Source organism: Vombatus ursinus, unplaced genomic scaffold (genome assembly GCF_900497805.2).
Source record: "Vombatus ursinus unplaced genomic scaffold, bare-nosed wombat genome assembly UNPS02014832.1, whole genome shotgun sequence".
In the NCBI taxonomy this organism is placed as follows: Eukaryota; Metazoa; Chordata; class Mammalia; order Diprotodontia; family Vombatidae; genus Vombatus; species Vombatus ursinus.
In genome coordinates, this window is record NW_020954610.1 from 53,951,516 (window position 1) to 53,966,744 (window position 15,229).

The following is a 15,229-nucleotide window of genomic DNA, read 5'->3' on the forward strand; positions in this document are numbered from 1 at the left end:
GTTTTAAATTTCATCAAACCAAAGGATTGTGTACGTAATGAAATGAAGGGCTGCCAGTCCTTTAGGGCTATTTAAACCAGTCTTCCTATCTGTTCTATTGCATTTGCCAATTGGTACTTTGCACATATGCTTTAAATAAACTACAGTTCTTTCACCTTTAAAAATGCTTTTTTAAAAAAGCCATTTGGGGAGGGGGGCAGCTAGGTGGCACAGTGGATAGAGCACTGGCCCTGGTTTCAGGAGGACCTGAGTTCGAATCTGGCCTCAGACACATAACACTTACTAGCTGTGTGACCCTGGGCAAGTCATTTAACACCATTGCCTAGCCAAAAGAAAACAAAACAAAAACTGATTGGGGAGAAGAGGGAAGAGTGGCTTTTTGAAGGGGGTTTGTTGATCTAATGAAATTGACCTAGCATGCTTCAGACCTTTCGTAGAAATTAGTGGTGTGGTAGTTAATGTTAGGCATCTAGCTGAGTTGCATAGACTAGGCTGATCTATTTTTTGAACTTGGGGAGGTTAGGTATGAGCAACATTGCTGGGTCAGAGTGGAGGCATGAATCCTTAGATCTGGAAACCACAAATGGGAGAGTTTTTTATTTTTTGGTAGCTAAGAGATGGCAAAGTGGAGAAAGCAGCATTTTTAATGCAAGTGAAAGCTGAGTAGTTTTTTGAACTGAGTTTTTTTAAGAAAATTTTTAAAATTAATTTATTTTGATTTATCAGCAATCACTTTCATAAGCTTTTGAGTTTAAAATTTTTCTCCCCCTCCCTCCCCAAGACAGCACGCAATCTGACACAGGCTATACATATACATTCCTATTAAACATATTTTCACATTAATGATGTTGTAAGGAAGAATTAGAACCAATAGGAGGAACCAGAAGAAAGAAAATACCAAAATAGTGTGCTTCGATCTGCATTCGAATTCCATAGTTCTTTCTTTGGATGTGTGTAGTATTTTCTATCGTGAGACCTTTGGAGATGTCTTAGATCCTTGCACTGCTGAGAAAGACTAAATCTATCAAAGTTAGTCATTGCACAACGTGGCTGGTGTTACTGTGTACTGGTTCTGCTCACTACAATCAGCATCAGTCCATACAAATCTTTCCAGGTTTTTCTGAAGTCCTCCTTGAGCCGAGTTTATAAAAGAAAATTAAAGTCTAGTGAAAATAGCACCAAATTTTCTTTAGGGAAAATTTTAAAATTTAAAAAATTTTAAAAGCTAACGGCTAGTTTAAGTTGAAATAAGGTATTTGAAATATATTTTAATCTTAAAAGTGAAAATTAATGCTTAGAAGTTTGAGACAGTTTTGAGCAGAGACTCTGAATCACGGGTAAAAACTCACTCTTTAGTTGGTGGCAGTATTCCCCTAGTTTTTGTTTTGTGGCATAAATATTTTTTTCCCAAACCTTTACTCTGCAAACTTAAAAGTTATGAAATTATACGAGATGGACAAATTATAACTCTTTTCTTGGCCTGTTTCATCCGCTAGTGAATCTCAAATGCAGAATTAGTGATAATACTATCATTTCCATAGCAATAGACAGATCTTCTTGCATGAGTTAGTAGTTCTGTAGTTATGACATCACAAATGGAAGCTAGTGGGAAGAGAAAGCCTGAGCATCTTCAATAATAGTGGAGAAAATACAGATCTTAAACTGGCCAAGTATAGGCCTTTTGTGTATGTGTTATATCTACTCCAGAGTAAAAGCTCTTCTTTAAAAAGGTACTCTGTGCTTTTCTTATGTGTATATCTGTATATACTCAAATTGCAAACGGTTTACTTTCCCAAAGAATTTCCCCTCAATTGAAAGCTTTTTCTGTTTATGTTTGGGTCTTGTGGATTTGTTTTGGAACTCTAATTGGCTTGTTCCATTTTCCACAGAAACAGGATCTGTCTGTGACTTAATATTATGGGTAAGATTTTGTAGGTATTTTATGATAGGATTTACATATGAACTTTTGGCTTAAGGTATTGTGATTGTTAGATTTGTGATGTCTAAAAGTTGAATATTAACAAAATCAGGAGACCTATTTATAGCTAAGTTCAGCCATAACTTGGTCAAGAAAATTTGAAATAAATAAAGCTTAAGATTGGCAAGTGGAAACCATTTAAATTATTAATTAGCATAGGTGTGTTTATTTTAAATGGCACATTTGTAATTATTGTTTTTGAAAGAGCATTGTATACATGAGACATTTCTAGAATCTAAGAGAAGCTAATCATATTTTGTTTTTGTGCTCATAGAATTTTCTGTGAGTGGGCTCTCTGGTTCATCGAATTGCTGTGAATTATTTTAATCATTAGTTTTCTGGCTGAACCATCAGACTGGACAGTGTTTTCTTAACCAGTTACCTGCCCAATACTTGTAAGTTGGAGTCACAGAACCCAGCTATTTAAAGTTAACTTCTGGTAGGATACCTGGTTGCATAGTATACTCACAGACTAACCCCATTAGGACCAGCCAACTTTGTCTCAAGAGCAACTGAATAAAAGAGGGTAGTAAAAAGCTAGTAGCATTATTTTTATATATTATTAACATCACATCATTCAGATGACTCTGGAGCAGTTTCATTAGTGGCATTTTGTATTATCTGTTTCTATAGCATAACTTTGGGTATCTGGCAAGTATATATAAATATCTAGTAAATAAGACACAAATACAATTGCCAACATTAAATTTTTTTTGTAATGAATCTACCAGGATACTGCAAATAACTTAACTGTTATTGTTCAGTAAATTTTTCTATACCATTTACATATTCATTTTTTTCTTTGAAGTTTTTTTTTTTGGTTATGCTATAACAATAAATTCTTTGGTATTAGGTAATAAAGACTAGCAAATTTGTAATGATATTATCTTATTATACCTTGTAGCAAGATTATTTTTCCCCTGGAAAAGCTATGATTTATACTTGTAGATGCAAATATTGAGTCCTTATCAATTAAGATATGAAGGTTAACAGCAAATTGCTGGTAATATTATAATTATGCATTAGGGGAAGCAGATGAAAGGAATAATCACTTATATAGCACCTCCTATGTGCCAGGCACTGTGAGCACTTTTTATAGTTATTTGATCCTCACAACAGCCCAGTGAGCTAGATGATCTTCTCCATTTTACATTGGAGGAAACTGAGGCAAACAGAAGTTAAACAACTTGCCCAGGGTCATAAAGCTAGATTTGAAATTACTGCAGGCCTGGTGTTCTGTCCCTGAAGCTACCAACAGCTTCCCCATCCTGTACTTCCTCACCACACATATGTGGTGTGCAAGTTACTTTCAGTAAGTTTGAGTGCCCTCAAGCAACTTACAAGTATATTACAGCAATGTGTATTAATTGGATTCACTGGATAATGAATTTAATGTTTTCATTATACCTAGCATCAAACATTAATTTTTTGTGATAAACATTCAATTTTGAATCATCATAACCCACTCTTATATGGCATGTATTATTTCTGTCAAATACATAAAGCTATATTATTTATGGTAGATGCTACGCAACTGGTTTCTTCCTGTTATTTACTTTGAATCATTTGTATATTTTCTGAGGAATTGGACCTTCTCAGCATTTAATGTTATTTTAAAATTTTTATTGATATCTATATAAAATGTAGACCGTATTTGCAGCCAGGAAACTAATATTGTCCTCTTCCACCTCTTTTTGTAGTTTCCTTGGGATATGATCCATGTTTTCCTCACTAATGCATGAATATTATAAATTGGGGCTTTTAGGGATATGACAGTGATAATTCTCTGATAAAATAATGATATAACATAGTTATTGATCTTGTTACCATAAGTTTTTATATTGTTCCTATGTCATCTATTTCAGATGGAGTATTTTTTGTATTTTCAGGTTTTTAGGATTTCATTTATTTATTTATTTTTGGGGAGGCAGTTGGGATTAAGTAACTTGTCTAGGGTCACACAGCTAGTGAGTGCTTTGTGTCTGAGACCTGATTTGAGCTCAGGTCCTCCTGACTCCTGGGCCAGTGCTCTATCCACTGCCCCATCTAGCTGCCCTGGAATTTTCATTATGAAGCTGTGTTTTAGAGTTGGCATACTAGAACAACCTTGTTGTATAAGTGTTTGCTATGTTTTCTGTTAGGCCTACAACCAATAAAAATTTTCTGTACATCAGATATTTTAATAGAGGCAATCCTAAGTAGAAACAGAAGCCTAAGTTTCTTAGAATTATAATTTTATAAATGCGTAGTTTTTACTTATTTGAGAATTGGGATGCACATTTAGATTGCATGCATCAGATAGTAAGATTAAAGAACCAATCCTACAAACATTTAAAATAGTGTAACACTCATATTATTTTTGTTTTGACTTGCTTAATTAATCACAAACTCTCTAATGACCTGGCTTTTCCCTGCCACCTGCAGATATTAAGTGTTTAAAAGGTGCCAAAACTGTTGTAAGCTCTATGGTGGGATGGAGAATATACCCAGTCTTTGCCCAGAGGAATTGTATAATTTAGTTGGGTTGAGACCCTCTTCCATTTACATACTTTAAGTACCAAATGTGACACAAATAGTAAATGCAGTGGGAATACATAGGAGAGAATTGTGGACTGGGATTATTCAGATAATATTTTGCTTGGAGAATGTGGGACTTTGATAATTCTGAAAGATATCTTTTGACTTAATTTAGAACCTGAATTAAACTGGTACTTAGAAAGATAGGCTTGGGAAAGAGAATTCTCAAGAGATTAGCTTTGGAGGAATGAATGAGCACTGTGTGATAAATAGAAAACACAAGTCTGTGATTTATATGTAATGGAGAGTTACTTGGGGGCACTGAGGATGCACCAGCCATTGTGTGACAGACAGTACTTGAACCCAGATCTTCCTGACTTCAAGGCCAGGTCTCTGTCTACTTCACCACACTTCCTTTTTAAGAATATTTGGAAATATATTTGGAAAGGTCAGTTGGGGCAACATTATGGAGTCTTTGAATAGTAGTTCAAATCAGGCCTCATACACGTAACACTCACTAGCTGTGTGACGTCTATTAAATAGAGACCAACCTGGAAAGTAAAGGTTAATGATATTAAAGATTCCATGGATGATAAGTATCATAGCTAGAGCTAAAAGAGAACACATCTATTTCAGTTCTTTCATTTTTTACAGATGAGGAAACTGAAGTTAATGGAGGTTAAGTGAATTACACAAGGTCACACAGTAGTAAGTGTCAGAGGCTGGATTTAAACATCCGTTGAATCCAGTCAGTGCTCTTTCCACAGTCTTCTGAAGATAGAGTATGAATGGGCACAAAAAAAGAGAACCCTACGCCAATAAAATTACAGATCTTTAATTTAAGACTTCTAATTAAATCTAAATTTAAGATATGCTTTTCCTCCCAAATCTGTTGTGTATAAAACCTGGGTGCAACCTACAATTGGTATTACTTTTCAATACATATATTTTCTTCTTTCAAAACATTACAGATACATGTTTGCAAATAAAACTTTAAGTAGTCTACAAAAGGCTACTGTCAAAAAGATTTGGAGGCCCAATTCTTTTGGTAAAGGTTAGACTCCATGAATTTGTCTTTGCCTGGTTCTGAGTTGAACAGTGTATGTACTAAGGAAGACCACAAGGTAGGGAAGAGCCCTTCTACATCATGCCAAGCTTACTGAATGAAGTTACACTGAGAAAGGAACATCAGGTTAGAAGTCTTAGAGATGAAGTAGTGACATGGAATGATAAGGTCAAAGCCACCTACTAGGGTTGTTAGGATAAAATAAAACAATATGAGATATTTGTGTAGAGCTTCATAAATACTAGCTATTTTGTTATTAGATGGGAAGAAGATAGAGGTAGCAAATAGAGGTATGATTAGAAGGTATCACAGGAAGCTGGGGAGAAGATACCAGACCAGGAGGTGGTCCAGAATGTCAGGTGCTACCCAGAGGGTGAGGGGAGGCCAGGGAACCCATTTTTTAGGGAGGTTATTAACAACCTTGGAAAGAGCAATTTGCAAGTGGTAGAGACAGAAACTATAAGACAGGTTGAAACTTCCATTCTTGCTTTTACCTGAGCAAGTAGTGCTCAGGGTAATACTAACTAAACCTTAAAGCTGTATTAATAGCTAAATGCTGTTATTCCTTTCCAATTAATTAGAAGCTGGCTTCTGGCCACAAAATCTCATCACATTCGTAGGTCAGCACGCCCAGTATAAGAACTCTCATAGACACAAATTTTAATCTAGGTATACATGTAGCCATAACTTGCCTATGGCTAGGTTCAATGGCTTTCTAATGATTACAGGCTAATAGCTGTCAGAGGCAACATTTGACCCCAGGTTTTCCTGATTTCCAAGTTCACTGTTCTATAAAAGATGCCCTTTTGCCTCTCCTAAAATGCTCAAATACACTTCAGTCTTTCAGAGAACTGTGGTTTTACCAGCTACCCATGTTTATAGTTTTGTTGATAAGTCTCTCCCAGTCTAGTCTTGTTTTGGGGGCCTTTACTATAAGCCTTCCAACTTGAGAAAGTTTATACCTACTGACATAGTGTTTGTGAATCCAAAGTTACTACCACACAGCAGTGAGGAACCAGAACAGTAGCTTTTATTGTTAAATATCTGTGTGAATGCAGATATGTGTTAAATGTGAAGAGATCCACTGATTTGTTAAATTGGAACTGTGGTTGTAAAACCCTGTAATAGAAGGGATCCTGAACTAGAAATGACATCTGACTTCTAATGCCAGCTGTGGCGCTGACTCACTAAAAATAAGTCATTCAACTTCTGTAAGCCTCAGTTTTCCTGGCAAAATGTTGGGCCTAGATTTTTCTTGAAAGTTTTCTCTAACACGGTAATTCTATGGGATTTCCTATCAGCCTTACAAGTCACAGGCCCAAATTGAGACTGAACAATGAAGTTAAAGAACAAATCATAGAAACACGTCTGTGAAAGAATGATAATGATGAAACCACACCAAAATTTCCTCAGATGGAAAAATTAACATTAACAACTGGAAAAGGAGAGAAATAATGAACTAAATGTTAATTTTTAAAAACTAAAAGCAAATCCAAGAAACCTACAAAAAAGCATTAAAAATTAGAAGTAAATAATTGGGAAACCAAAAAGATTATAAAAATGATCAAAGTAAAAGCTATTTCTTCAGAGACTAACAAAATTGAAAAACTGATTTAAAGAAAGGGTAGAATATCCTGTCAAAAAAATATCAAATGAACAAGGTAAAATCACAGTAAAACCAGAAGAAATAAGAACTAAACTATAACTGTGCATAGTAGATTCTATTAACCAAACTGGGGACACAAATACCCATGGAAAACACTCAAATGACAAAATGGAGATCTTAAAAAAGATCTCTTAAGATTTTTAAAAAAGAAAATAGAACTCACCGTGAAAGAAATTTTTGAAGAACAATTAAGGGTAATTACTACACAAATTCTCAGGGACTCTACCGACTATAAATACCATAAATGAGACATGTAGTCCTAGTACTTAAAACAGGGAAAGATAAAACAAAGGAGAACCAATATCATTTGAAAATGTAAAACAATATCCCACCAAACAAATTTTTGAAGAAATTCCTTACTGTCTCATTTCTTTTGTCTCAGTCATGGGATCATAGATTTAGAGCTGGAAGGTACCTGAGAGGTAATGTAATCTGAATTCAACCCCCTCATTTTGTCAGTAAGGAAACTGAGGCACGGACTAGGTAAGTGACCCTGGTAATTGGATGACACAAGTAGCCAGAGACAGAGCTTGAATTTCAGTGCTGGTCCTCTGACTCCAAATACAGTGCACTTTTACTACCATTGTTTTCTTTGTCTATAAAATGGAAATGATAAAGTTTTCAGAAATACACTAGTGATAACTGTTTAAGAGGACCTTAGAAGAAAATTTTGTGTGTTTCAAGAAAGTTATTTTAGCAGTAGTTTTATAATGCAAGGTATTTGATATAAATGTAATCTAATCATTGGTTATGGATGCGTTGTTACTCAGTTTAAAATAATTATTGTAGGAACTATTAAACTAGACATGAAAAAGATACATTTCACATGTATTTTTAAACATCTTCCTTTTCAATATATAGAACATTAATTCAAATAATTTATAATCATTTATATTAAAGGTGTAAGGATAATTGTAGCTTGGGAAAATGGGACAGCCTATAATGTGAAATTGGGGAAACTTTGTAGTAGTAATATTGTGAAAGAATTTTTTTTCTCTTGGTGCTAGAACGTCACCTAAGCAACTGGCAAGCCTGCATTAAAGTGATGCTGTCCATGGTGCTGAATGTCATTGCTCTTTGAATAATCTTCAAAGTGTGTGGCAGAGACAGATAATGAATATATCCAGTTTTAAAAGACTTGTTTAAATTTATAAATAATAATGGGATGTTGAATTTGCAGCTGAAATATTTGTTAGAGAAAATATTTGACATTCGTAAACCATTAGGGATGGGTGCAGATTGTTGTGAATTCAAATGAAGTGTAGCCTGAGGCGATTCCATGTCAGTTATTTGAGCATTGTTCATGTGTTGACATAGGAATTTTAGTCTTCTGTAGGCATCTCATTTTTTAAATTCACAAATGAAAATGGCAAGTTTCATTACTTTCATTTATCTAGCATTTATTAATCAATCCAGGTTTTTGATGACACTTCAGATAATCTGAAAATACACTCTTTGGCTTTCAAATTAAAACAGCATCTAAATCTCTACATCTACCCCAACTCCAATAAAAACAAAAAGTATGCAAATAAAAGCACACAGTCCTTTACTTTGTATGGTATATAGATAAAATCATGAATTAGATGTCTTGTAAAATTTGACTATGACTATGGTATTTTAAGACTCCTGGCGAATGAGAATGCAAGTATTTATTCCTCTAGTGGTTTCAAAAAAAACTACAAAACACATGGAAACTCTTTGGAAGTTGAGCACGGTATGTATATGTCAGGTAGAACTATCTTCATGTCCTAGTTTTCTAATGGCAAATTAATTTACCTATTTGAGCATCTGTTTCCATATGCAAAAATGAGTAATGTCTGCCTACTCTGCCTCATTGTAAGGGGAGCAGATAGAGTGCTGAACCTGGAGTCAAAGACTCATCTTCCTGAGCTGAAGTCTGGCCCCTGACACTTAAATGTGTGACCCTAGGCAAGTCACTTGGCCCTGTTTGTCTCACTTCCTCATCTGTAAAATGAGCTGGAGAAGGAAATGGCAAGCCACTCCCAGTATCTCTGCCAAGAAAACTCCAGATGAGATCTCAGAGTGGGACACACCTGAAAACCTCATTGTATTATCAAGATCAAATGAGATAAATGTAAAATTGTGTGTGTGTGATATGTCATTATGTTAAAATATTATTGCTTCTTGGTGTATTTATAGGTATTCAGCTTAAGTTAACTACTTTCTTTCTTTCATTTTTCTTTGTTTTATAGTTATTCTGAATTTAAGTTTCTCTAATAAAGTTGTCTCTGGAAACAATTGCGTTATCATGGATAAAGAGCTTACCTTTGGGGCCAAGAAAAGCAGTCCTCCCAGTGACTTGTTTGTTATGTTATGCCTGATCCTGAGCAAGTTACTTAACTACTCTAGACAATTAAGACTAGAAAAAATGCCAGTCTGCATTTTTAAAGGGAAGTTTTTTTCCCTAGAACCTCAACTCCAGTTCTTATCCCTACAAAAAAGCCAATTTACTTTAGATATTACTTTAGATTTATTTTAGATTACTTGAAAAATTTGTGCTTTTTATATTAGTAAATATATAATATAGTTAAGTAAAATGTTTAAAAATGGCCATTGTTAATAAAACAGTAGTTCAGATACTACTCTTTATTAGTCTGTATGTAGATTTTTAAACTGTTGCCCCAATATAGAATATATTCCCCTTTATCCCCCAAAATAATTTAGTTTACATGATATGTTTTCCTTTGAAACTGGTTCTTAAGTTTTTGTGTGTCGTGGACCCTTTTTGCAATCTGGTGAAGCTTATTATTACCACTCTTAGAATGATATTTTTAAATGCAGAAAACAATAAGATTGAATTATATTGAAATACAGTTGTTAGCATTTTCTTTTGATTTTTCACAGATCCAGGTTAGAACTCTTTATTTTTAGGAGTGTATCCTTATGTTAGTGTACTGAGTGTTTTTGTTACACACAGAAATAGCTTTCTGTTGAATAATATTGATAATTGGTATATATTTGAGGGAAATATAAAAGGCACTCATGTTTTCTAAATGAAAACTAACATTCAGATGATCAATAGGAAATAATTTTTAAATATTATTTGTTAAACCATTTGTAACAGCGTTTTTATTATGAAAATCTGTGGTCTCCAATAAAAGTAGTTAAATATGGCTCCATTATTGAATTGTTTATGAAGGGACGACTTCAAAGTTAAAATATTGAGTTTCTTTTTCCCCCCCTCCTAAAAGCTGGAGATGCAGATGATCCACCAAGAATTACACAAAATCCTGTCATCAATGGGAATGTAGCAATGGCTGATGGACATAATAACACAGAGGAAGATATGGAGGATGGTAAGTAGATTTGTGAAGGTGATTAATCATTATTTACATTTTAGAGTTATTGTAATTTTTATACAGTCTGCTCTAAAAAAGCATTGGCATGTTGTGGTTTGAATTGCAAAGTAACTTATGGATTCCATGTTGAATGTGTTGAGTTGATTTTCTTTCCTTTAGTAGTTTGGGAGTATTTAAAACCAAAAGTTTATAACAGCTTAATTTGTATTCATGCCTGCAACATTCCATCCACTCATAGCAGCGAGAATGTGGGCTCAAAATGTGAAGCATAGGCTATCGCTCTTTTCTTTTTGAATAGCATAACAATTTCTAGATCTCTGGAGCTTGCTTGGTTTTTCCATTGTGTTTCTAATACATTACCATGTAGGTGATTAGTCACTACTTTCCCTGTTAATCATATAGCTCATAGGGATAAAACCAATTTTAGATGGTCTCCATTTTCACACACTATCTCTAGATAAAAGGACACATTTCCTCCCTAGATCATACATAGTTATGCAAGAGTCAGTTTTTGAAGCAAATTAATGTCGAAGCAGACATAATGAATCCATATCATTTGAACACCACTTTCCTCTTTGACTTTTTCCCTTTCATAAAAAACTTTTGTGTAGTTTGGTAAACTATGACCAGTGAATATAAAATGAAAACGGAAAAGACCAAAAAAAACCCCACCAAAGTCAAAAAGATACCAGCCAGTAATAATTTTATTCAGTCCCTGGAATCTTGCAGTGTAATGTGAAACCATGTTCTGTCAAAAACAAGTCCATCAATCCTCATGAGGGTTGTGTCCTTCCCAGGGGAATAACGGGGCAGTTGAAAGAAACCATCAGTCTCGGGCTGCATCACCAGAAGGACTGCTGTTCAGACCTCCTGCCAAAAGTTCAGCCTCCATGAGAAACTGCAGCAGTAGTTGAGAGTTCTCTCACAGTGCGGTTTATCCCCTGTCAGCTGGCTGAGGCAATATCTGAGGAAGGTAAAAAGGCGTGGTCTAAATCCCGCTGCTTTATTACCTGTGGAGTGCACTTACAACCCTGTGTAGAAAAGGACAATTGTGTGGGTATGGTTTTTTGTTGGATTTTTGGTGTTTTTCTTTCAATCACCAGAAATGCCAAAAGAGACTTTTTACAAAAGGCATCCAGGAAGCTGGTCTAAATTAATCAGTGTTTATTAAGAAGGTATAGGTGCAGGAGCAAAGAGAGCACTCCACTGTAGTTTGTTATATTTTAGACTGATTATGTGCTAAGAGTTTTGTAGAGCTAGAGTAAAGGAGGAAACGAGAAGTAAAATACGTTTATTTCTAACTTAGTCTGAAGAGCATTTCTAGGTGTAATGGAATTTTGATAAAGGTTACTGAATTGTTAGAAATTACACTGCTGTTCTTTAGGAGCGGAAAATGAAATAGAGCTGACACTCCTGTCCTCAATTGGCAATGAAGCATTTTGAGTCAAAGATCTTTTTTGTGTGCTGTTTAAGATGGAGTGGTTTTAGGTGTTTAGAATCTTTGGAATGAGGTTGAGTGAGAGGAATTGTAAGATGATAGCATGGCAAATGTGGAGTTTGGGCTGGTCTCTTCCAGTTGTAACAATTTATGTGATTCTTTGAAATTTTGAAAAGGTTAATTATAGCTGAGCCCATTTCTTGTCCTTATCTTTAGTGTATAAAACATACATTTAAGAAGTTTTGTAATAGAGATTATTACTAGAAGGGGATTGGGGTACAAATTTGCACAGGATTACATATCAGATAAAGAGAATTATTTTATAGAATTTATTCCAGATTAACAAAGGATTGTCTCTATGGACGATTTACCAGGACTTGGCAATGGTCTTTTTTGAACAGGTCATTGTAAGTAGTTCAAACCTGGCTTTGTATTAGGAAGAAAATGACACTACGTAATGAGCTTTAAATGTAGCAGTGAGAGAAGGTAAAGATTTAGGTAAGGAGCAAAAGAATGGCTCTCCATCACACACTGCAAAGTAAAAAATACTTTATTCATTGATTTTTATCTTCACATCTTTCACATTCTTTTTAAATTTTTTCTTGTTTAGAAGAGGTTGTAATTGAGTTATGCCTGTAGTGTAGCAAGAATTCTGTTAGTGTATATACATTGTAGTGTTTTGATGTCAGACAAATAATTTTCTTGTCAATTCTGTTTAATAGAGTTGGAATAGAAAGAATAATAAGATTTTCATAAAATTGGTGGAGAAAAAAGTGAGCATTTGTTTTGGAAGCAACATGAAGTAGGATCATTTTATTCTGCCTCAGTTTCTTCATCTATAGAATAGGAGTAATAATAGCATATGCTTCCAAGGGTGGCTATGAGGATAAAATGATTTTGCAAACCTTAAAGAACTACATAAATGCTTAAATAGTAGGGGGAAAATGGACCTAGTCAAGTCAATAAACATTTCTTAGATGCCTACAATGTGGTGGTTACTGTAAGAAGCATTGGGGATGCAAAGGCAACATGCTAACCACTATGTACAAATAAAATATATACAAGATAAATTGGAAATGATATCAAATGGGGGAAGGAATTATCATTAGCGGGAATCAAGAAAAGCTTTTTGCAGAAGGTTGGGTGTTTTTTATCTGAGACCTGAATGAAAGAATTCAGGAGGCAGAGGGAGAGAATTCCAGGGATGGGGGCAGGCAGCTTACTATGTTAGCCTGTAGGTAATATGGTGCCATTTTGAGTTTAATAGGAGGATGACAGGGTGACCTATCTTTAGGAAGATCATGTTCTAAAGAAAAATTAGAAACAATGGGAGAAACCATGAGAAGAAACAAAAAAAAGAGAGAGGAAATAATATGCTTTGATCTGCATTCAGACTCCATAGTTCTTTTTCTGGATGTAGACAGCATTTTCCAACATGAGTCTTTTGGAGTTGTCTTAGATCCTTGCATTGCTAAGAAGAGATAAAATCTATCAAAGTTAGTGCTTTTCAGTTTTTAAACATTCAATATCAATTACATAATAATTATCCACCTAGTTCCCAAAGGTGACTGATAGAAATCTGGAATTTTCCTTCCCAATTGTGTCAGATTTACATTGGGCACATGTAGTGTGAAAATTCCCATTGTAGATCATGATGTGTTAAAATTGCTTATTAGAATGCATATGAAAGTAATTACTCTGGTAAAAAGATTGTAGTATTTCACACAGGAAAACATTTCCTTCATTTGACAGTTAAAAAGAAAAAGGTGGGACAGGTAGGTGGCACAGTGGAGATAGAGCACCGGCCCTGGAGTCAGGAGGAACTGAGTTCAGATCCAACCTCAGACACATAACATTTACTAGTTGTATGACTCTGGGCAAGTCACTTAAACCTCAATCGACTCAAAAAAAAAAAGGAGAGTTAGACTGTTTACATGCTTAGTACAGGTATAAATATACTTTTAGGCAAAAGCATCAGTGAGAGTTTCTGAGATTTGAGGAAAATTTTTACCCTTCTATAAACTCAGGAGTTAATATTTTGGCCTAAATATATGCTTTATTTTTCTTGAAACCTGAATATGTTTGGTAAATCTTATTCTTAGTCCCACAAAAGCAGTTGGAAGAGCAGGCTCACTCTCAGGGAGTTTATGTCTTAGGACCCAGGTGCTGCAAAGTAAGATGGTCCTCTTACTGTTCTGCTTACTCTTCTTTCCCTTCTACTTCATCCTGAGGCTGTGGATATAACTACAAGGGGGGATGGGAGTGGGAAAAGATCCTTGGATGCCCCCTTTATATTTGATCTAGTGATTGGACAATATTCTTCCTTTCACCCTTATTAGATAACTGTACAGAGATTGCTCATAACTACTAAGATTGGAGTTGAGTGTCAAGTGTAGGAAAAGTAGATGGGTGTGGGATGTATGTTAGATTATAGATACTCTTGGGTTTGTGATTTAAAACTGATCGAGGGGCTGCCCTTGAGCAGACAGTTTTACTAAGGCTGTTGTGGAAATCAAATGCAATAAAGTGTGTAATGTGCATTTTTTAAAAGTGACATATATGTAGGGCATATCAAATAAAAGATTCCTTTAATTAGCAAAAATGTAACGTCTTGTACTTTAGCTTCATAATTATTAGATGGCATAACTAGATGAAAAAGATGGAAGGTTTGTCTGAACTTGGAGGTCAGTGAGTTAATAATATTTGATCATAGCCTGAATAGTTTCTAGGAATAAGGAGAAGATAACCCTCCAGTATTCTTATCTGACCAGAACGTAATTGTATTGTGTTCAGTTATGGTCACGCTACATTTTAGGTTAAGACATGGATAGTTTGGAGATATCCAGAAGGGGCAGCCAGTGCAGTTAAGATCATGCACCATATGAAGATCATTTTGAAGGAATTAAGAGGGTAGAACAAGAAGTTGCAAGGAGGAAAATTAAGACTTGATTAAATTAAGAAAAAACAGAGCTATCCATCTTGGGAGGTGTAATGATATCCCTTGAGGAGACAAATAAATTCTCTGTCAGATACATCATTGAAAAGATTTTTTATTCCAAATACATTTTGGACTAGATAGTTACTAAGTGAGCCCTATCTAAGGGCTCTGTCTTAGGGCCAAGAATAGACTAATGTCCTCATTACCTTTATAAATTTCCCCACTTTACTGGATTGTTTAACTTGTTTAGGGTCCTACTTGTGTGTGTGTGTGTGTGTGTGTGTGTGTGTGTGTGTGTGTGTGTGT

General features: G+C 34.9%; 1 protein-coding gene across 1 annotated transcript in view; it reads left to right on the forward strand.

Moving 5' to 3' along the window:
* Window positions 1-15,229, forward strand: part of USP7 (ubiquitin specific peptidase 7) — a 94,385-nt gene that overhangs the window by 37,223 nt on the left and 41,933 nt on the right. Inside the window, exon 2 of the mRNA XM_027839159.1 lies at window positions 10,440-10,544. Within this exon, the coding sequence (XP_027694960.1) occupies window positions 10,440-10,544 (105 nt within the window). The remainder of the gene's footprint in view (window positions 1-10,439; window positions 10,545-15,229) is intronic.